Source organism: Palaemon carinicauda, chromosome 10, assembly GCF_036898095.1.
Source record: "Palaemon carinicauda isolate YSFRI2023 chromosome 10, ASM3689809v2, whole genome shotgun sequence".
In the NCBI taxonomy this organism is placed as follows: Eukaryota; Metazoa; Arthropoda; class Malacostraca; order Decapoda; family Palaemonidae; genus Palaemon; species Palaemon carinicauda.
Window position 1 is genome coordinate 131,290,217 of NC_090734.1, and position 24,090 is coordinate 131,314,306.

At 37.9% G+C, this 24,090-nt stretch overlaps 1 protein-coding gene across 2 annotated transcripts in view; it reads right to left on the reverse strand.

Moving 5' to 3' along the window:
* Positions 1-24,090, reverse strand: part of LOC137648775 (multidrug resistance-associated protein 1-like) — a 118,505-nt gene that overhangs the window by 72,766 nt on the left and 21,649 nt on the right. For both annotated transcript variants that reach the window (XM_068381911.1, XM_068381910.1), the window contains exons 4-8: positions 23,781-23,918; positions 18,804-18,929; positions 15,365-15,558; positions 9,619-9,813; positions 8,532-8,715 (exon numbers count right to left, since the gene is read on the reverse strand). In XM_068381911.1, the coding sequence (XP_068238012.1) occupies positions 8,532-8,715; positions 9,619-9,813; positions 15,365-15,558; positions 18,804-18,929; positions 23,781-23,918 (837 nt within the window). The remainder of the gene's footprint in view (positions 1-8,531; positions 8,716-9,618; positions 9,814-15,364; positions 15,559-18,803; positions 18,930-23,780; positions 23,919-24,090) is intronic.

The following is a 24,090-nucleotide window of genomic DNA, read 5'->3' on the forward strand; positions in this document are numbered from 1 at the left end:
GTGGAGATATGCCGAGCACATGCCGATGACGATTGGGAAGATCGTCATGTCGGAGAAACTGGGCTCAGTTCCCCTTGAGGAGGTGGAATTCTGGCCCAGTAGAGGGGCCTACCCGGACTGTTATGTCCGTTTGAAGAAGGAGCCGGCCTCGAAGGAGGAGACGGAACCAAAGGAGGTGATTATCCTGGATCACTCCAAGGCTCAAGCCACTTTAACAGCTGCTTTGAAGGAGAGGGGGTTCTCAAACTCAAAAGTTGCCGCTTTGAGTAAGAAGCACCCCTCCTTTGTATCCTCCCCGGCTAGGGCCTTCCCCTTTATGCAAAAGGGGTTTGCGGCCGTCATGAAGGCGGTTGAAGCTGGCAAGCCGTGTCCGTCTTTGGAGGAATGTAAACCTCTGTCGTTGGCATTGCCGCTGGACAATAAGGACTGGAAGGAGGTGCACCTCACTTTCTCGGTTGGGAAGTTGGACGCCGACATTGCAGGTCAGCAGTTCGGCGAAAACCTTCCCAAGTTGTCGGAATTCCTTCTACGGAGGGAATTGGACACAAAGGAGCGCCTGGCGGCCTCGATGTCTCTCCAGACCAACATGGAGACGATGGCTAGCGACCCCAAGATGCCAGAGATGTTCATGGTAATGGCCAAAATTCATCTGGCCACAGTAACCAAGGACCTCTATTGCTTTGTCAAAGCAAGGAGGGCCTGTAGGGAGTTTGTGTTCGCCTCGGCCACAGTGAGGCCTGAACCCAAGAGGCTAATTTCATCCAGCATCTGGGGTAAAGATCTCTTTCCCAAGGACGTGGTCAAAGAGGTCGTGGACAAGGCAGCCACTGAGAACCGCAATCTTCTCCTGAAGTGGGGCCTGTCCCTTAAGAGGAAGTCTTCTCCGGATGAGGGCCCTCAGCCGAAATTAAAGGCGAAGAAATCAAGGTTTTCCTCCCGTCCAGCCAAGTCCTTCAAACCACAAAGACAACAGCAGCAGCAGCCAGCTTTGCCTCCGGTACCACAACTGGTAGCCCAGACCCCGACCACCTTCCAATGGGTACCCCAAGCCATGTCATCAGCTTCCCCGGCATTCAATCTCGTGTTCGAGGGACAGTCAACCACGTTTCGTGCAAGACCCAGAGGGGCAGCTAGAGGGTCATCAAGACGCCCCTCTAGGGGACGAGGATTCAGAGGTGGTCGCGGCCAGGGAGGCAAGACTGCAGGGCAGTCAAAGTGAAGTCGCCGGTAGGTGGGAGACTTCAGTATTTCCGGGATCGCTGGACCTTCGATCCCTGGGCCCACAGCCTTCTCAAAAATGGACTGGGTTGGAGTTGGTACAGTACTCCGCCCCAGTGCCCTCAATTTTTCCAACACTCCACCCCCGTTTTGGAGGCATGATTTCCTCTCCCTAGCGGTGAAGAAACGGTTCGGAATCTCGAAAGATAGCATGGACTTCCTGGAAGAATACAAGTGTAAGTCTACTAGGAGGCAGTACGAATCTGCATGGAAGAAATGGGTAGCCTTTGTCAAAGATAAGAACCCGCACGAGATCTCTACGGAGTTCTGCCTATCCTTCTTCATTCACCTCCACGGACAGGGGCTGGCGGCTAACACAATTTCTACATGTAAGTCAGCTCTAACAAGACCCATTCTATATGCCTTCCAGGTAGACCTCGCTAACGAGATGTTTAATAAGATCCCGAAGGCCTGTGCTAGGCTTAGACCATCAGCCCCTCCAAAGCCTATTTCGTGGTCGTTAGACAAAGTCCTTCATTTTGCCTCATTACTGGATAATGAGGAATGTGCATTGAAGGACCTGACTCAAAAAGTGATCTTCCTTTTTGCCCTTGCTTCTGGGGCCAGAGTTAGTGAGATTGTGGCCCTCTCGAGAGAGGAGGGCCGAGTTCAGTTTCTGGATGGGGGAGAACTGAACCTGTTTCCGGACCCTACGTTTCTCGCTAAGAACGAGTTGCCCACCAACAGGTGGGGTCCCTGGAGAATCTGCCCTCTGAAAGAAGATGCATCTCTATGTCCCGTAGAATGCCTAAAGGTCTATCTTCGTAGAACTTCAGACTTCCATGGGGGCCAACTATTCAGAGGAGAAACATCGGGCTCGAATTTATCTTTAAATCAGCCGCAGGTCATGATCCGAGGAAAGTTGCTTCATCCTTAAACTTCTTTAACTTTATGGATTTTGAACACCTTCGTTCATACACTGGCTGGAAGTCTTCCAGGGTATTCTTTCGCCACTATGCTAAGCAAGTGGAGCAGCTAAAGAGGTCTGTGGTAGCAGTTGGTTGCGTCGTTAACCCTGCTGTTTAACTCTGCGAGGAACAGCGGAATCATTTGGGACTTTGATTCTTGGGTGAGTGGTTAGTTATATGCATTGATATAACTGGTAGTGAAGGCTCTGAGAGCCCACAGTGACTGTTCCAACGTTATGGTGATGGTAGCACAAGTACAGACAGGTGTGCCAAGCGTTTGCTAACGCTATTGTCAGCAAAGTAGTAACATGGACGTTAAGTTTGATACCGGGGTATGTGCAAGTGACATATATGTTTTCTTTCAGATAACCATTCATCCATGCACTACAGTACTTGTGTAAATTGTTGGTCATCCACCTAGCATATGTACATATTTATGGTGACCATGTCTATTTATTGTTACTCAATAAACTTGTTCTCGGGAACCTTGCGTCTCCTTCACCTATTTTGATTTCATATTATTTTTTGAGCATTTAGCCTATGTATATTAATCGGGGATATCTATAATAGCCTATTCCTTAATGCAAAGCCTTGTTGCACTGGTTTATACTTTCCTTAGCATAAAGGACTCCACCCCTTTCTGAGGACGGTGGTAGCAGCAAGTTTAATCCTACGCAGATATAACGTTTTGTCTAATTTTACTTCGACCAGGGTGCTGGTCGGGACTTTTCCTTTGGATACTGTAGTCCCGTAAGACTTCGCTTTACTTCATATAGAGTGAGACCACTATATTGTACTGGCTGGCGAGTGATTCATACATAGGTATATGTACTCTTCGTTCGTTTCTAGAGTCTAGTAGGACTCCTCCCTGTAGGGGGCAGGAAGCGCTTTCATGGCTTATGATTAGTGAAAAGATGTATAACGGTAACATCTTAGGTCTGTCAGTCGAGTTGACTAAGAAACATTCTTGAGGAGTACGGCACGTATTGAGAATCCACAGATACAGTAATGCTCTGGTATACTTCCATCAGGACGACATGGCTTGAGCCCAAAAAACGGATTTTGAGCGAAGCGAAAAATCTATTTTTGGGTAAGATAGCCATGTCGTCCTGATGGACCCGCCCTGTTCCTTTTCAAAAAAAAAAAAAATAAAAAAATAAAGAGTGAAAAGGATTGTAGGACCCCTCCCTACATACAGTATCTGTAGCACCTCGTGTATCGCTACAAGGAATACAGATGGCGCCGTGAGCGGCGCAGGGCACGCTTTCGAAACGGGGAGGAGAGATGCCTTACGAACGGCTCCCCCCTTTCTTATCGTTTTCGTTTTCTTGCCATTTGACCCCTACGAAGTGTTAACTCTATTCGGGGTATAGATTGCTATGAAGCGTGTCAAGAATACGTCCACTGATATTTACGATATCCCTAAAGTCTTTTTTAGGGATACTCGCTCCAGGAGTTAGAATTCTGGGTACCTGAAGGTAAATTCTCTGGGAATATCGCCGTAGTTGTAATATACCCTAGGAAGCTGCCTTTAAGGAACTTCCATCAGGACGACATGGCTATCTTACCCAAAAATAGATTTTTCGCTTCGCTCAAAATCCGTTTTATAACAACTATACAAACCTGAGTCCTTTAATAGGAGTATAATTTTAGCAAAGTTGGAAATTGGACGTTAAAATTTTAAAAAGAGGTGTCGGTAGTTGCTCGTGGGTAAAGGCAAAGTCCAGCCCTCTGCTGGATCACCAAGGATATAAACCCTCGTCCTTTATTAGGAGGAAGTCCATGTAGTCAACACTCGTTTTCCACGATTAATTAGTTTAACTCAATTTTGAACTACGACGTTTGGTTCATTGATACAACGAACTACAGTAGTTACCGATGCGGAGAGCAATTAACACTGTGGAGTAGTGTGTTATCATTACTTTAAGCATTACTTTGTCATCTTTGTTTACGGTACAAATTCGGGATTTCAGAGCTGCTTTTTTTTCATTAATAGTTTTGTGACTTTCTTTTGCTGTGCATCATGTCCTGGAAAAGTAAGGCCGACTTCTGATGCGCAGCCAACCATTAGGAATAAAGGTAAGGAATTTTTATATGTATTATTCACTGCTTATTAGTACAGTATAAGTGAAGGTACGCTACTATATATGGTACAAGTATTTGTATGTATTAGGTACAGTAATATATAAATGGTAAAGGATTGTATTCACTCTTTTATACATTATATGCATATACAGCATGTTTGTCTATATGTATGTGCATAAAGTATGTTGATTATATAAATCAGACTTCCTACATAAATAGACTTTTGACACGGATTCACATCATAACCCTGAGGACCTCCTTGCTTGTTGATGAATGCCATTATGGTAGATTTGTCACTCATCAAAGCTACAGATTGACCTATCCGGTTCTGCTGAAATGACTGCAGCACCAAGAGAGCTACAGTGAACCCTCGTTTATCGCGGTAGATAGGTTCCAGACGCGGCCGCGATAGGTGAAAATCCGCGAAGTAGTGACACCATATTTACCTATTTATTCAACATGTATATTCAGACTTTTAAAACCTTCCCTTGTACGTAGTACTGTTAACAAACTACCCTTTAATGTACAGAACACTTAATGCATGTACTACAGTACCCTAAACTAAAACAGGCACAAATATTAAAGGCGATTTTATATCATGCGTTTCCTAAACACGCTAAAAAGCACGATAAAAAATGGCAACCAATGTTTTGTTTACATTTATCTCTGATCATAATGAAGAAACAAACTGGAGGTAGAGCTTTGCTTATTACCCAGACATATTTCCCATACTTTTCCCTTATAACTACATCACATCTTCCTACTTTAGATATATATATATATATATATATATATATATATATATATACAGTGAACCCTCGCTACTTCGCGGTTCGACCATCGCGGATTCACCACTTCGCGGATTTTTTCCATAACCCATATATATACAGTAATATATATATATATATATATATATATATATATATATATATATATATATATATATGTATGCATGTATCTATGTATATATATGTGTATACATATAAATATATAGATATATACACACACACACATATATATATATATATATATATATATATATATATATATATATATATATCTATATATCTAAAGTAGGAAGATGTGATGTAGTTCTAAGGGAAAAGTATGGGAAATATGTCTGGGTAATAAGCAAAGCTCTACCTCCAGTTTGTTTCTACATTATGATCAGAGATAAATGTAAACAAAACATTGGTTGCCATTTTTTATCGTGCTTTTTAGCATGTTTAGGAAATGCATGATATAAAATCACCTTTAATATTTGTGCCTGTTTTAGTTTAGGGTACTGTAGTACATGCATTAAGTGTTCTGTACATTAAAGGGTAGTTTGTTAACAGTACTACGTACAAGGGAAGGTTTTAAAAGTCTGAATATACATGTTGAATAAATAGGTAAATATGGTGTCACTACTTCGCGGATTTTCACCTATCGCGGCCGCGACTGGAACCTATCTACCACGATAAACGAGGGTTCACTGTATATATATATATATATATATATATATATATATATACATATATATATGTATATATATATATATATATGTGTGTGTGTATATATATATATATATATATATATATATATATATATATATATATATATATATATATATATATATATATATACACATATACATATTTACATATATACATATATACATATAAACATAAATACATGCATACATATATATATATATATATATATATATATATATATATATATATATATTACTGTATATATATGGGTTATGGAAAAAATCCGCGAAGTGGTGAATCCGCGATGGTCGAACCGCGAAGTAGCGAGGGTTCACTGTACTTTCAGTTCAAGAAAGTTCATTTGCAGGCTCTTCTCCTCTTGTGACCAACGGCCAGTAACGAATAAGTTCCTTAGATGGAACCTAACCCTCTTTTAACAGGTTCGAAAAAGATTGTAGTAACCCACCAATCTAGATCGGATCTCACTTTCTGTTCCACAGGAAATAGTTAATAGGGTGAGTTACTGATTGGTAATCAGAGTCTCTTTAGACACCATTGAGGTGACTGCTGATATGAAGGGCCGTGAGAGACGAGTTTCTCTATTGATGACAGATGACCCATCGACTGCTGCTAATGACAAGCTGGTAGATGTTGATGGCATAGAAAAGGGTGCAATGCTCTTCTGAGTCTTTTGACCCTATTGTCAGATGGAAAGAATCTTCCCTTTGTTGTGTCCACTAACATCCTCACACATTCCATTCTCTGCTTTGGCATGTGGCTAGACTTCTCCAAAATTACCAGCCCAAGATTATTGAAAAAGGATATAAGTTTGTCCTGATGCTACAGGAGTAGCCTCCAGGAGGATGAGATAATAAGCTATTACTCCAGGTACATCAGTAGCCGAATCTTGTTGCCATGCGCCTGAGCAGATACAGCTGTGAAAACTCAAGTGAAACCTTGGGCAGTGGTTATCAATCCAAACCACAGAACTTTGAATTGGAAGAACTTACCCAACTTTCCTCCCTAAGGATGAAGTGGAGGAATTTTCTTGACACCTGATTGACTTGAATCTGAAAATATGCATCTTTCAAGGTCAGAAAGAACATATCATTATTCTTCCTGACGGTCACTCTTACTGTGCTTGCTTGTAGCACAAACTTGTTCAAGGTGGAGAGGTTGATTACTGGTCTCCAGTATCCAGCCAGCTGTAGAAACCTGGAGATCCGTCCAGGACCACTTGTAGTGCGCCCTTTTCTATCATTCCTTTTCTATCATTTTTTTGTATTTCTGCCTGAAGAATCACGTCTTTCTGTGAATTTGAACGGTATCATGATGACATCATCGTCATAACCTCAGTGAGGAGGATGACTGTGAGCAGTCATGACTACTGCAATAAGAGCACAAAGAATGAGGAGCCACGGCAACTTGCACATGAACGTTCCGCACCACCAGCCAAAAAGTCTTGGGCCAGACTGCATACCTACGTATGGTTTCTCCGTTTAACTTGTTCACAAAAGTCGTCTGAAAAAAGAGGAGGAGTCGCGCTGGACAGGGATACCAACATAACTTCTACCTCGGGTAGATGCCGAACGGTAGGAAAACGAATAAAATAACAACTGCACGCGAGAGTCCCACTCAAACTAAGCGATAACTAGACTAGATGGTAATCACAATTATTAATAATAAGATCAATATATAACATCAATAATATAATAATATAAAAACTTAATGCGGTAGCGAAACCAACTAGACCGTGCCCGAAGGCAGGCTTGCCAACTGAGTTCAAACCTATGATACGTAGTATATCATCAAAACAATATCCAAAGCACAATGATGAGGTGTAATCGGTGAGAAAAACCTCCAAAATAAGGTTTGAAACGAAAAACAATCAGTATGGAAGACCAATTGTAATACGTTACGAACGAGCGAAGGCGGTAGCAAGCCAGCAAGGGAGCCGCAAGCGGTCTGACAAGAGGAAAAATTAAAACCTCGAATAAATTAAAATTAATGGCAATGCTACCCCCAAAAGCTCAAAACTCATAGATCTGGTACTTAATTTAGATGGGGAGACCAGGGAATCCGCCATCTGCACAAGAAATGAGATATGAACGAAAACACCGAAAAGAAAAATATACAAATGTTCATGGAATGCTGTGCTATAAAGGAGTGTCGTCACTGGCGTGGGTTAGGTTAGTGGTAGTAGTGATGATCGGCACCTCGCTGTAGCGGGGGTTTTGAAGGAGATATCTAAATGGTGCGAGACTTCTGGTTGTGAATTATCACGCCCCAGTATTATACAGACACCTTATATAGGTGAGCTAGCTGGGTTCAACCTGGCATTCCTATGCAATTTTTTCTCTGGTAATATATAGCAGTTATATACCTTAGAAATGGTGCTAAAAGGAGCATTTCACTGGGCGGCACAGGAGGAGCCCAGAAAAGAAAAATTAAAGAGAGAAGTTTGGAACAGAGTACATCTGTGGCTACTGGGCGAGCCAGAAGGGGGGGCAAGGGTTCCCCACTAACCGCCATAAACTACCGACACATCATAAAATGCTAACAGCCAAGTTCCAGCTTCGCTGAAATCATACTTCTATAACTGTGGGCATGGGAGTTTGGTTAGGCCTAAACTAGGAAAAATTTATCAAAATTCGACTTACAAACAGATTCTTGGAACCTATTAAATTTGTAAGTTGTGAACCTTCTGTATTTCAAAAGATGGGTAACAAAAAAAAAAGATTTATTACCAAAAAAACTTCTCCAAGTAATTTCCAATAGATCTTACCTTTGTATATACAGCAGATATTATAGCTGTTCTCATTCTCAAGCCAACTAAAAACATTCTCATAAAGTATTGGCCCAAGCACAGCGATTGTACCTGTGCACATGTGAACATAAGAACGGCATACAAGTAACCATGCCAGATGGGTTCATCTTCTTCTGAGCTCTCTGTGAACTTGATTAAAGCACTGTAATAAATAAAAATAAATAGATCACACAAGAGCTTTCTATTTCTCGAGTACAGACACACCAAATATTTTTTCTTATATAGCTAAGTAAGGTAATTGATGAAGAGAACAACTAGTATTTCATCAACATTTAAGACTTTCAAATTTATGAGAATTTTCCCAAAGCATCATCATAAACTAGCAAGGGATTTAGAATTTGAACCATATAGCAATGCACCTTTCTGTTGCAACATGAAGCAAAATTTAAGATATTCAAAAGGAAAAGTGGAAAAAACCTGGAAAGGAAGTAAAGTAGAAAGCTAATAAGTCTGAGCAGCATATATTGTTAAGTAATATCTACAATGTATCGCCTGAGTTGCACTACCGGCACCAACCCTAAATAGAACATAATAGAGTGGGTCATGGTTTATTTGGTCAGTACTGTACATTATGTATTTGTTACAATAAACTGCAATAACTAGCTGACTACTACTCGTACCTTTACCCCCAGCAAGACTACATGATAAAACCAAAAATTAGCTCTATCATGAACATTTGGTTCAGTTAGCTTTGACAAAAGCTAAGGATGCTACAAGTTTACAAATCAATATTTTAAATACTTTGAAAAAAATTAATGTGGGAAAATTCCAATTTCAGCATATTTTGGGGAGTGACAACATGAAAATTAAAATATCTATATTTTGCAAGATGATAATTTCCCCTTATATTTACTTATAAATGTTAAAGGTCATTACAAGGGCATAGATTTGTATGAATTTAACTAATGTGGAGCCATTTGTACAAGAGGAGAGGGCATTTGAATGTCTTTTAATTGTAAGAAAACAAAATAAAAACATTTTAAAGTAATCTTATAAACATTTAGTAAACCTATATTAAAGAAATAACTTTAAATCCTCATCTCACCTTAAGATCTGTGGACTTAGAAACTGCAGAACATCATGGGCAAACTTTAATAGTCCACCAAAAAGAAAGGAAGGTCCAAAGGATTTCACCAATGCAGGAAGAATGGAGAGATACTCTTTATCACCCGAAGTACCAGATATTTCAACATGTGCAGAACTATTTGCATAGGTAGCAGATGTGTGGGATTCTCCTTTCCTGTGCATTGAAAAAGAAGACAACATTAAACCTCAGAAAAAACATATTATGATATGACATTATATCTTCTTATTCTATAAGAAAATAAGCAGTACAAGTTATCAATAAAAATGAAATAAAAAGATGGATGCTAAAAAATTAACTAGCTTTCATGCCACTTATACCAGCATATTTTCAAATACTACATCCACATCAAAAGGGTAAGGAAAGGCAATATATATCAAAGTACCATTTTTGAGTTACAGTACAGCTAAAATCTGGGAGTTCATAAGCGCTAACACACAAAGATTGGGATAGAAGAGCAACTTTGCATCCAAACGACATGAAGCCAACCATTAAATAATAAACACTTCACAATAAAAGTACCAACCTCATACTTGTAAGTATGATCAAAACTTTCATTAAAAGAAACTAAATTTTAGAGTTTTACTATGAAAAATATATAAAAATTAGAAATTTGTATTGGAAAAGTACAAAGATTCAGACAACATTTGTCACTATCATTAATGTTTAATACAAGCTTTTCTGTTTATGGAGTTGTACACAAAATTAATCCCTTTCACTCTCCTATATCCTATGCTTTTCCTCCTTGAACTCCATCACGTCTACAGGTTTAGATCCAAGTTAATAGGAAAAAAATGACATACAAAACTCATACAAAATTATGTAGCATTTAATTTTTCAAAGGACATTAGTTACGACGACATAAGCTAAAGAGGCCTAAACATTAATTGGCACTAGGATACCTCTTTTAGTATGCAAATGGGACTAAACACTTTTTTTCAGTGATTAGCTGCCCCAGGATAAAGTTCTCTAAGCCTTTTACTTTTTGATCTACTGTATTCCCTTTGCTCTCTCAACTTAACTTTCCAAGTCCTGCACCTTTACTTTTTCTAAGTTTTCACCTTAAATTCAAGTAATACTTTAGGCTAGCTCTGAGTCTAGACATGAAAACTAGTTTATAGAAATGAAAACTAGTTTATAGACATGAAAACTAGTTTATAGACATGAAAACTAGTTTTGTAGTTAATTCAATTCTTAATAAGTGATAATAATTTATAGACAAAATGAATCAAACCTCTCTGTTACTGTAATAATTATCTACAACTAACTTATAAAGATAACACTAACACTAAATAATTCATCTAAATCATGTCCGATCGACGCAAAAATTAACCACATCAATTTGACATTCTGTCTAGTATTCTTTGCAGCTCAATACTCTACACTACAGACCATGTAGAGTACATAGCTATATTACTATAATTAAATCATATGAAAATAGCATTCTCTACACATAGACCTTGAACCAAAAACATACGACATACGATGGTGCATATTTGAAACCACTATTGACACGGCATTAAAGACAATTTTTTTAACCTGTTCAAAAGGTGACAGTACAATGTTCTACCATTAAACCTTTCCTTCCCACAAACCATAAGGGACAAACAATTTATAAGGGGCAAAGTAATGAAACAATATCAGGTACCAAACTTAAAAGCCACAAGCTACAAAACTGTACACATTATGCACTTGTCATACCTGTAATGGCAACTATTAAAAGTTAACTTACACTGCCAACAAAGCTCTACATAGGGACAAAACTAATTAACCAGTTTAGCTAGAACTCAAATGCAAGGAAATCCTAATCCATAGCACTTACCCAAAATTATCCCAGAACTGCCTATAAATATGCATAAAGTTTATATTAATGACACATCAAATTTCATGGCTTACATATAAATTATTCTTTGATGCTTCATAAAATAGTTTTGCATAAATAACAACACATATTAAAACTTGAGAGAGAGAGAGAGAGAGAGAGAGAGAGAGAGAGAGAGAGAGAGAGAGAGAGAGAGAGAGAGAGAGAGAGAGAGAGAGAGAGAGAGAGAGAGAGAGAGAGAGGAGAGAGGAGAGAGAGAGAGAGAGAGAGAGAGAGAGGAGAGAGAGAGAGAGAGAGAGAGGAGAGAGAGAGAGAGAGAGAGAGAGAGAGAGAGAGAGAGAGAGAGAGAGAGAGAGAGAGAGAGAGAGAGAGAGAGAGAGAGAGAGGAGAGAGAGAGAGAGAGAGAGAGAGAGAGAGAGACCCTTTTTTGATAACCTCTTTTAACCAATCTCTCACATTCTTTTTATCATGGACTAAAGTATGTTGACGTTTCAAAGCCAGTCCTTTTAATGGTGTTTTAGTGTTGTTTCCAGAAATTATCACTGAAATACAATATAAAATACAGGCAGAAGCATTCACTTCATACCCTCTTTCCTCTTTATTATCTCTGATATGTAAAAAAAAAAAAAAAATTAATAAATTCCTGATCTTCACAAAATCTTGACCTTTACAATAAGAGATCCCAGAACCCCAATATGCCTTAGTATTTGTTTCCATCTGAAAAGGGCATGGATTAAAAACAAAACTTAAAAGTGAGCTTATTCATCAAAATTATAAGCTTTACAAATGACCATATAAAAGAAAGGTATTGGTAACAAACTGGCCTTTTTTTTTTTTTTTTTTTTTTTTTTTTTTTTTTTTTAATAATCTGGTCCCATGATATCACTTACAGAACATTTCCAGTTTCCTTTTACAGTACCCGTAGAATAGTTACTCAACATGGAAAATTAGGGGATACAGCTAGAATTCCAAACTTAGAAAAGTCAACAATGTTAAAGACATATTTGCCATTTTCATCTCATAATATGATTAGTACTAATATGTGAATATCATAATCATTATTATTAGTGAAGCATCAGTGTTATTAAAATACAGGACTGTTTATTTTAGACATAGCTGTACTTTTTGGGGGCATAACAAATGTACATATAAATGTAAAGTTTTGGCTTAAAAAGTGTTTTAAGAATGTATCACAGGTACATAGGGGTGTTAGGAGGGTTTATAAAAGCTTTAATTCATGAATAAAATAAAAAAAATATAAATTTTTTTAAAAATTATAAAAAAATATGCTGTCAATTTCTGTGTCTAATTCGCATTTTTTCAAGATGTCGCAAGGGTGCCTGGAACGGAGCACTCGCGATAACTTGAGGGATTATTGCACTCGATGATAAGGCTAAGCACAAATTACCATTTCACATAAAATTGCTGCTTTGGGTTATACAGTAATCCTTTTGGAAACATTCCTGACGCCTAATCCAAGGTTTTCTATTTTGAGCTACTCAAGCTAGACAGTTTTAAGTACTTTCCACAACCTTGCCATCATTGGGGAAGCATGTAGGTCTAAACGTCAGAAGCTCTTACCTAACTCTGCCTAGTCCTACCTTGGGTAGAGAGAGCTTCAGACACTGACCAAAAGTATTCTATATATGTAAGTAGTAGGTTGGCCAACGCACCAGCCATCCATTGATACTACCGTTAAGAGTGTTATTGGGTCCTGTGACTGGCCAGGCCAGTTAGATAGTACTGCATTGGATCCATATCTGGTTACAGCTCATTTTTCCTTTGCCTACATATACACCAAACAGTCTGGTCTATTCTCTTCACATTCTCCTCTTTTCTCATACACCTACAGCACTAAGAACACCATAAAATTCTTCTTCACTGAAGGGGTTAACTACTGCATGCACTGTAATCATTCAGTGTCTACATTCCAGTTGGTAAGGGTAGAAGAGACTTTAGCTATGGTAAGCAGCTCTTCTTGAAGGACATTCCAAAATTAATCCATTTTTGGGTAGTACTATAGCCTCTGTACCATAGTATTCTACTGTTTTATGTTACAGCTCTCTTGCTTGGGGTATACTCAGACACACTCTTCTATCGGTTTACTTATTTCCTTTCCTCATTGGGATATTTTCCCTGTTGGAGTCCTTAGGGTTATAGCATCCTGCTTTTCCAACTAAGGTTGTAGCTTAGCCAGTAATAATAATAATCTTGGACATGATACTATATCTTTGCCTCTGCTGTTCATGAGCAATTTCTAACCGTTCAGAATGAAACTTGTTTAGTATTACTGAATTAGTAGGGTTAGTTTAAAAACCATTATTTGGAAGGGTATGTGAGAGAAGGAAGTTGAGAGTTAACGTGGGTAAGAGTAAGGATATGAATTATACGAGAAGGGAAGGTGGTGCGAGGTTGAATGTCATGTTGAGGAAGAAGATCAGTTTAAGATTTGGGGTCTATTGTTGCAGCAAATGGTGTAGTGGATGTATGTCCGAGAGTGAATGAAAGATGCAAAGAGTTGGGGGCAGTGAAGGGAGTGGTAAAGAATAGAGGGTTAGGCATGCATGTAAAGAGAGTTCTGTATGAGAAAGTGATTGAACTAACTATGATGTATGGATCGGCGTTGTGGGGAATGAAATTGACGGAGACAAAAATTGAAGTGTGAGTAGTATGGCTGGTGTATCTAGAGTAGACAGGGTTAGGAACGAAGTAGTGAGGGTGAGAACAAGTCTAAGAAATGATTTATCACCTAGAGTGGATATGAATGTGTTGAGGTGGTTTGGCCATGTTGAGAGAATGGAAAATGGCTGTCTGCTAAAGAAGGTGATGAATGCAAGAGTTGATGGGAGAAGTACAAGAGGAAGGCCAAGGTTTGGGTGGATGGATGGAGTGAAGAAAGCTCTGGGTGATAGGAGGATAGATGTGAGAGAGGCAAGAGAGCGTGCTAGAAATAGGAATGAATGGCGAGCGTTTGTGACGCAGTTCCGGTAGGCTCTGCTGCTTCCTCCGGTCGCCTTGGATGACCATGGAGGTAGCAGCAGTAGAGGATTCAGCGTTATGAAGCTTCATCTGTGGTGGTTAGTGGGGGAGGGTGGGCTGTGGCACCCTACCAGTACCAGCTGAACTCAGTTGAGTCCCTCGTCAAGCTAGGAGGAGCGTAGAGGGGTAAGGTCCCCTTTTTTTCATTTGTTTGATGTCAGCTACCCCCAAAAATTGGGGGAAGTACCTTTGTATATAGATAGAGATACATGATCCTCAGTTGGCAATTGATAAAGCATGCTGTTAAGTTGCCAAAAACTGGATGAAATCTAAGATATTACATGACAATACTGAAAAATATGCTTCATATATAAGCTTGTCTTTTACAACAGGTTTCCTAAAGTTTGACCTTCAAACAAAAACTGGATTTTTTTCTGGCTTAGGTTTCTTTACATTGATGCTAAATTCGGAGCTTAAATCTAATGGGAGTTTTGTGTTGCAACCTGGGATTCTTAGTATTGCTGTACCAGAGAAAATGTATATCAAACTATCCATAACTGCTTCTCTATTTTACCCAATGATTCAAATAATTGACAAACTCAGAGATATGTTATTAAACTAATACAATACAGTCTACGAAAGACAATCATAGCAATTTAAAAAAATAATTTATAAAAATCCTTAGAAAATCAATTAATGATCTTGAATACAAATGTTATTTTCTTATAAAAAAGTTAAAAGAAGTTCAAATTATAAATTAATTTACAAATATTGGTCCTAAATTCTATGTATAAGAAACTTTCAAGATATCAAATTAAAATACCTGTCCTCACCAAAATATTCAAAGACAGTACACCAAAACACAGTTCAAATAATACAATATGACTACTATATATCAGTACTTACTTGTAAGCTTTTGCTTTTGTTTTCTGCCAATTCTTTTCCCAATTTGAGACAACAGTCCGTGAAGCATTTTCATAAGTAAGATCCCAAAGATCATCTTCTTTTAAGGGATTTCTGTACCCTTTCCATATTAAGCTATCAACCCAAGCAAAAGTAACGCGACTTATGAAGGAAGCACTGGCCTCTGGGCATGCTTTCTGTTTAAAATAATCATTGAATTACTTTTACAATTATCTTGTAATTATAATCTTTTTTAGCACATCAGTTAAAAACATATTTTTAAAGTGATTTATATTTTTGTAACTATACAAACCTGTCTTTTAATGTAAGAATTGATTCAAGCACAGCTGGAACTTGGCTGTTAAAAACTTATAACAAGGTGTCGGTGATAGCTGGTAATTAGCAACTGGCGGCAGGGAAGCCAGTTCTGTCAGTGTGCTGAACAGGAAGATGAAGTCGGAAACTTAAGTTAAAGGACTCAAGTTTGTATGGGAAAAATAAAAATTACTTTTAAAATTTGTGATTTGTTCCTACACAAACACAAACCTTTGTCATCTGATATGAGACTCATTCTTAGGTGCATGAAGTCCATATTACCAAATTGGCTGGCTAAAATCCTAGGACAGCTATGCGCGTACCTGATAAGGTGCAGAGCACACCATCCTAGACCTCTCGCAAACCAGGGTTGAAAGCACCATCAGGTCCACAGCCCAGGAAACTAGGGCTGCTGCACAAGAAAATCTCTCTCTTTAGACTAGTGAGTCTGTTGAGTAAGGCATATCCAAATAAATAGGTTTAACTGTACATATCCTCCTTCCTGGTGGAATAAACACCACTATTTTAACAGTAATATAAAAGCTTTTAGGTATGAGTGGTGTTTACCTGTATTGTCAGTCTAGCTCTAAGGGATCCCAACAGCTATGCCCCAAGGAAGGGGAAGAAGAGAGGAAAAAGGGCATGTCACTCTAACTCTCATCCTAGACTTACGTTGTAATCATCATCTTAGACGTGATTATTTTGTTACTGTAAAGGAGCTGGGGTCATTAAATGACTTGCTGAACCAATCACAGTTACTAGTGAAAATGTTATTCATAGACTTGTGAGTACATTCCTGCAAATAATGCACAATAAAGGTGGTCTGAAGCTTCCATACTTCAGCATCCAATACTTGAGCCAGCGAGATTTTTCTTGAAGGCTACAGTAGTAACAACTTTCTGATCTCAGGGATGCACACATAGAAATCTAGGGGAAAGGATCTAATGTACTGAGTCTCCTGTAGCAAAAAGACGATTCAATTTTGGTGACTTTTTCACTCTACCAGCTTAAAGGTTTAAAGGCTGCACATGAATGGCAGAGGCAAGGGATAGTGACATTTACCTATCAAGCAGGACAATGCCCTAGAGACTGACCCTATATAGTTTACATATGATCAGCGCCCAAGCCTTCTCTCCACCCACGCTAAGACCAAGGAGGGCCAGGCAATGGCTGCTGATGATTCAGCTGTTAGACCTATAGGTGCTCCCAAACAACCCATCCTTAGCTCACAAGGATGGTGAGGTTCCAGTAACCAAAGGAACTAACGAGCTTGACCGAGACTCGAACCACAGTATGGCGTTCACCCGTCAGAGACGTTACCACATCGGCAACCACAACCTGAGCTATGAATAGGTTCTGTAACCTAGGTCTGGCAGTCTAGGGTCTACCAAGGCAGCATATTAGCACCCTTACAGGAGACAAAATTAACTCCTCTGGATCATCAGTCACTTCCCTAAGCAAAGAAACTATAAATGATGACCTGGAATGAATGATGGTAAGATTATGAGTTTTGCTACAAAGTTGGGAACAAAATATATAAAGACCTATCTCCAGTGCTCAGAGTGAGAATAAACACAGACAACACTCGTTTTATACGATCGATTACTTTATGAAAACAGATGCTTATACCAGAACCAAAACAGGAGGTGGTACTCAGATCTTTAGTACTGTATTGTAATTCTTGAGGTCATTCATTTAATTGTAGGTTAGAGGGATCGGGGCTGTAACACAATAGTAACCCTGCATGCTGTACCCAGCCGCAGCCCACTAATCACTACTGTACACCATAAGATGCTGAAGTTTATTCTCCTTCAAGGGATTAAATTCAAAGGCTTAGTACAGGTCGTCAACAGGACAAATGTCCTTAAGTTGAAGAAAGGAAATTTTGAAACCTAAGTTTGAAGAAACACCGATAGCATTTATGTGTTATTCAGAGGCAAGAATCAAAGTGACTATTAAGTGTACTGATAGAATAAGCTGGGCTTGTCCGCTGCTGGCCACTAATTACCAGCTATTGCAGACAACTCATTAAAAGTTTAAAACTGCAAAGTTTCAACTGCACATGAATCAATTCTCATATTAAAGGAAGAAGGGTTGTATTAATTTAGGAACAGATGCATAACTTGCCATAATTTTAATGAAAAAGAAATTATCATTATAAACTTAGCTGGCAATGATTATCAAAAGCAAGTGTCTCTTATAACATGACCACTATGGCAAGATTTTTCACATGCTTAACAAATGTTTAAATTAACATGAAAGGAAAAATATGAATACCTGTGACAAAATTATTTACATCATACAATTAAAAATGCAATTAATTATATTACCTATACAGTACCACATTCATCAACACTCAAATCATTAACTTCTATCTAAAAATTTGTGTTAATTAACTCCCCACAACAACAAAACTTTAAATCTAAAATGCTTTCTCCAATATACTAACCTTGTGACTTTTTTTATTTGATTTCCCATCTAGTAAAGGTTTTCATCTATTCATATAGATTGTATCTTCTCCTTATGAAATATAAATAAAAATATTCTAATCAACTTATAACAATTAGTGCATTTACTAAAGACATTTCAAAATCAGAATTGAATTGAATATAAAATTTAGGCCTTAAGCCAAGCACTGGGGCATTAAAGGTCATTCAGCGCTATATAATGCAAATTAACCCTTTTACCCCCAGGCTCTTTGGAAATTTCCAACCCTTAACCCCCATGGGGTTATTTTTTCCCAAGCCCATTTTGCAGTATATTTTTTTAAATTGATCTAACAGCCTTAATATTTGTCATAGAGAGGTCAGGTTGGTCTCATTCTCTTGGAAAATGTCTGAATTTAAAAAAAAAAAAAAATATCAAAAATATGAAAAAAAAAAAAATTTTATAGCATTTTTTTGCAAGGACGTACCGGTACGTCCATGGGGGTAAAGGGATGAGTTTTGTGAAACGTACCAGTACGTCTTTTGGGGGTAAAAGGGTTAATCAATCATAACCATACATTCACACCACTTGGTATCATTTTAACCTATAAAACCAATATCACAACTTTCATACTATAACATCTAAATACAAAATAAAGGATTAAAAGGATTAAAAAAATTATTTCACAAGTAAAACTTACCTCGCTACGTGGATAATCTACGTACTGGGGAGTTGCGTCTCCAAAACAATTCAAAATCAACATCACAACCACCAAGGGGTAATGAGCCATGTATGTTCCAAATGTCATGACATGAAATTCTACAGTCTGAAAAAATAATTAGATATAATATTTTAGTTCATTAAAATGTTAACACTTGCAGTTTTAACATCCTTACCTGAAACTATGGGCTATGGTATTTGAAAAATTAACATATCAAGTATCTTAAAACAAATATTACAGTATAAAGACATTACTTCAAAATCTTGCTATGGCTAGATGAACATTTCTGTCAAGAAAATACAAATCCATCCATATACCAAGGCACTTCCCCCAATTTTGGGGGGTAGCCGACATCAACAAGAAACAAAACAAAAAAGGGGACCTCTACTCTCTATGTTCCTTCAGCCTAACCAGGGACTCAGCCGAGTTCAGCTGGTACTGCTAGGGTGCCACAGCCCACCCTCCCACATTATCCACCACAGATGAAGCTTCATAATGCTGAATTCCCTACTGCTGCTACCTCCACGGTCATCTAAGGCACCGGAGGAAGCAGCAGGGCCTACCGGAACTGCGTCACAATCGCTCGCCATTCATTCCTATTTCTAGCACGCTCTCTTGCCTCTCTCACATCTATCCTCCTATCACCCACAGCTTTCTTCACACCATCCATCCAACCAAACCTTGGCCTTCCTCTTGTACTTCTCCCATCAACTCTTGCATTCATCACCTTCTTTAGCAGACAGCCATTTTCCATTCTCTCAACAGTACTATAAGAACATTTAATATCCATATAATCGTTCATCGATAAATACTGTAAGAATATTAGAAAAATGGGCAAAAAATAAGATGAAAACACATTCTATTGAGATTAAGGAAAGGAAACTGTCATACAAAAGTACAGATTTTCAAACAAAAATCTATAACTCCCATACTTAGCATTTAATAGAAAATGCTATTAGTTGCAAATGTAAAGTTGATAACCTCAGCATAAAAACATGTAATACAATTTTCTTATCAATTAATAGGCAAAATTTAATTTTTTCACAATTGTACTAGGATAACAACCATACTAGTCTGGCTTTTAACAGCTGAAGTAACTGCTTTTCTACCAGATAAAGATATTACGACTTCAAACCTCCTCGCCTTCAAATGTATGCTAGGGCAGTAGAATTGACCAAATAAAATGCTATGACCCTTCCTGTCAGCTGCTGATCCACCTATATGAGAGCTTTGTATACTGCCAGTAATTCCACAGTTTAAAGGCCGCTCATGAATGGAAGAAGCAAGGGACAGTGACACTGCCCTATCAAGCAGAACAATGCCCTAGAGACTAACCATATTACATATGATCTGCACCCAAACCACCACTCCACACAAGCTAAGACCAGGGAAGGCCAGGCAATGGTTGCTGATGACTCAGCAGATAGACCTAAAGGCTCCCCCAAACCCCTAATCCCCAGCTCACAAGGATGGTGAGGTCGCAGTAACCAGGGGAACTTAACGAGTCTGAGCAAGACTCGAACCCCAGTCTGGCAATCCCCAGGTAAGGACACTATGTCTATCCTGAAACTTCACTGGCCTGAAGTTTGAATGTCCTCCCGGTTTGATACGTCCAAAAAGAGTGAAAGATTTGGGATAAGAATTTTCAGACTGATACCCTTTGCAAAACAGGGAAGGTTGTTCCTGGATGGAACCAAATAGGTCATACTTGGCAATGGATTCATTAGTACCCTTTTTGGGATTCAAAGTCCTGTCCCAAGATAGATAGAGGTAAATCTACAAAGGTCTCATTTGTAGACGCCATTGACAAACAAACTTTTTCAGAGAAACTATAGTTCCCGGAAATCTCCTCCATGTGAACTGTCAAAAGATCTTCCCGTTCTAAAGCAGAAAGCAACTCCCAAAATGACTGTTCTCTTCTCTGTTGGAAAACTAAAAATAATTAAACAAATAATGCTCTCATTCCCAAAAGGGTAATAAAATAAGTTGGATGAAGAACAGATTTCTGGATACTGACTAAAATTCCTAGCCGACCGAAAATATTCATGAGTTCTTTTTGAGACCTAAGCAGTTTTTCTTTGGAAGAGTTCATCACCAACGAGTTGTCAAGGTAAAAGAGAAACCGAATGGCTGGGCCAATTATCCTTGCATATATTTGAGGGGCTGAGCTCAGACCGAAGCAAAGACAAATGAATTGATAAATCTTTGGTACATAAACAAAACAGGAACCTCCTTGACCAAAGATGAACTTGGATGTAGAAATATGCATATTAAATCTATTGAGAACATCCAATCCCTCCTTTCTAGATACCAGACAGAACTGAGGCTGGGAATTCCACCTAAAACTTTGTCGGAATTAGAAATTTGTTTGGTCTTGAAACATTCAAAACTGGCTTCCATTCTCCTGAATCTTTTAGGACCAGTAAAAATTATAAAATCCCTAAGGATAAAAAGTCACTTCCTCTAGTATCCTCTTCTGAAACACCCATTTGAACAACTGTATATCCAGGCCTTTAGAATTTACAAGCTTGTTCATATAATTTGGTAAAGAAGTTGGAAACTTTGACAGGAGAGGTGTAAGAGAAGGGATACAATACCCTCTCCGATGCTGTACAGAAATCCATTGATTGTGGTCAGGAAGTTCGTATGATTGGCCTGGATTTTAGTGCTGCCTTTGACCGTGTTAATTATGAAGCCCTTTATTACAAACTCAAACAATTGGGAGCGGGTGGGTCTTTTCTTAGCATCATTACTACATTTTTAAGCATTATGTTGCAGAGTTGTTGTTGATGGGCACCATAGTGATTATAGGAATGATATCTGGTGTTCCTCAGGGTAGTGTTCTTGGCCCATTACTTTTCATGCAAAAAACATATGACATGTGGTTTGGCCTAGAAAACTAAGCTCATTGCATATGTAGATGATGCTATTCTCTTTGTATCAATTCCATCTCCTGATAGTAGATCTGGGATTGCTAAATACCGTAATAGAGATCTAGCTAAAAGTAGTGCATGTTGAAAATTACAGGGCATGAAGTTGAATCCTAACAAAACTCAGTGTGATTGTCATTAGGTCTAAGACAGTTGCTCCTCAACACTGATAATGTTTCCTCAACTCTGTAAGTCTTTTAAATTTCAGGTTTAATTTTCAACGACAAATTTACTTTTGAGAAACACATTAGGTCTGTCTCAGGTTTGATTTTCAACGACAAATTTACTTTTGAGAAACACTTTAGGTCTGTCTCTTCTTCAATCAAACAAAAAGATTGGCTTATTGAAAGACTTTTAAGATTTTCAATGATCAGTCTATTCTGAAGTTTTAATTCTTTCATTCTACCTTCCTTTGAGTATTGTTTTCCTGTCTGGTATTCAGCTACTGATTCCCATCTTAATTTGTTGGACAGGAACTTACGGCCTATTAAATTTCTTGTCCCTGATCGAGATATTAATCTTTGGCACCGTTGTTCAATTAATTCGTCATGCATGTTGCATATGATTTTTCATAATTCTGACCACCATTTACATTCAGATCTTCCCAAAACAGCACCACCCTGTTCGTAATACTAGGTATGCAGTTACAGTAATTCTAAAATAGTCAGGCTTTCCCCATCATGAGGCTCAATACTACAGAGTATCCTAGAAATTTTATTCCATCTTTGACCAAGTTGTGGAATGATCTTCCTGATTGGGTAGTTGAATCGGTAGAACTTCAAAAGTTCAAATTTGCAAAAAATGTTCTCATGTTGAACACGCCGACATCAGTCTCTCTTTATAATTTATATATGAAAGATCTGTTTTAATGTTGATACTGTTTGTAAAATATTCTATTGTTTTAATGTTAGTTAATGTTCTTAAAATATTTCATTTAAATTTTTCATCACTTTTTGTAAAGTTTATTGATTTCCTTATTTTGTAAAGTTTATTTATTTCCTTATTTCCTTTCCTCACTGGGCTATTTTTCCCTGTTAAAGCCCTTGGGCTTATGCCTACTAGCTTTTCCAACTAAGGTTGTAGCTTAACTAATAATAATAATATCACTGGCATAACACAAGACTCTGAACAAATACTTTCCTGAATATAATTTAATCGATACAATATTCCGACTACAAGGATATGTATGATGAATTTAACAGTCGGTAGTTTACTCTGTAATAGCCATATGCCCTTCTTTGATAAGACAACCCTCTTCTAGAGGATCAAAAGGACCAACCAAGAAGGTACTCTGGCAGAAACTTTACCTCTCCAGGAGTGAGAGTCCCATCTCAGTATACTTGTTCAGACTATAGGAGAAATAAGAAGATACAGAAAGACGATAAATAATAGACCTGGCGGCATCAAAGTAAGTCCAATTAAAGACTTCATCCACTACTTTAGAGATTTTATCATAACCCATAAAGGAACCTAATATTAAAGCACAAATCAAACATATTGGAAAATGACCAAGTGAAGACATGTCTGAGTCACACTGAAGTGCAATACAGTATTACACCAAACTAACGATGAAATCAATAAAAAAACACTTAATTTGCACGAGTACTCCCGATGTGTCTGCAGTTGAACATGATACAAACAATCTGAATCTTTATTGGAAATTTGTTTACCACTTGCCTTTCAGTACATGGCAAGTGGATTTCAGTATATCAGTCCCTCGGAGGGGTGGGAGCAGTTGGCAGCAAGAAATATTATTTCATCATTTTTCATTCAGAGGTCATCAAGCTGACACTTGTAATTGCAGTAATAACATTTTCTATTCTAAGGTAAAATTTTGGGTACATAACTAATATTACTGCAAAAGAGAATATTAAATCATAAAAAGGCTAAATAATAGTAATTTCTAATAAGTTATTTTTAGAATTAGATACATTCAAACAATATTACAAAAATAAAGTATTCTGGTAACTACATCATTATATCAACAATTTTCTTTAAAGCCTTTGCACCCATAAGTTTAACATACCTCATCCTGAACATTAAGAAGATAAGTACGAAACTCAGGCAGGCCACAAAGGAATAGAAGCAGCCAAAACATAAAGAGATAGCCACAACTCTGTATGCCTCTTTTCTTTTCCATCACAATAAACACCATTTGTAGTACCTGTGGGATAAAAAAAAATTAATGATAGCCTTAGCAGTAAAATAAACAACAAATTTTTAAAAGAATTTGTATTTTTCCAAGCTATACAAACCAGTCCTTTAAAATAAAGAATTTCTTCACTGGAGCTGAAATAGCAGTTGAATTCATCAATAAAATAATTGACAAGTGGTGC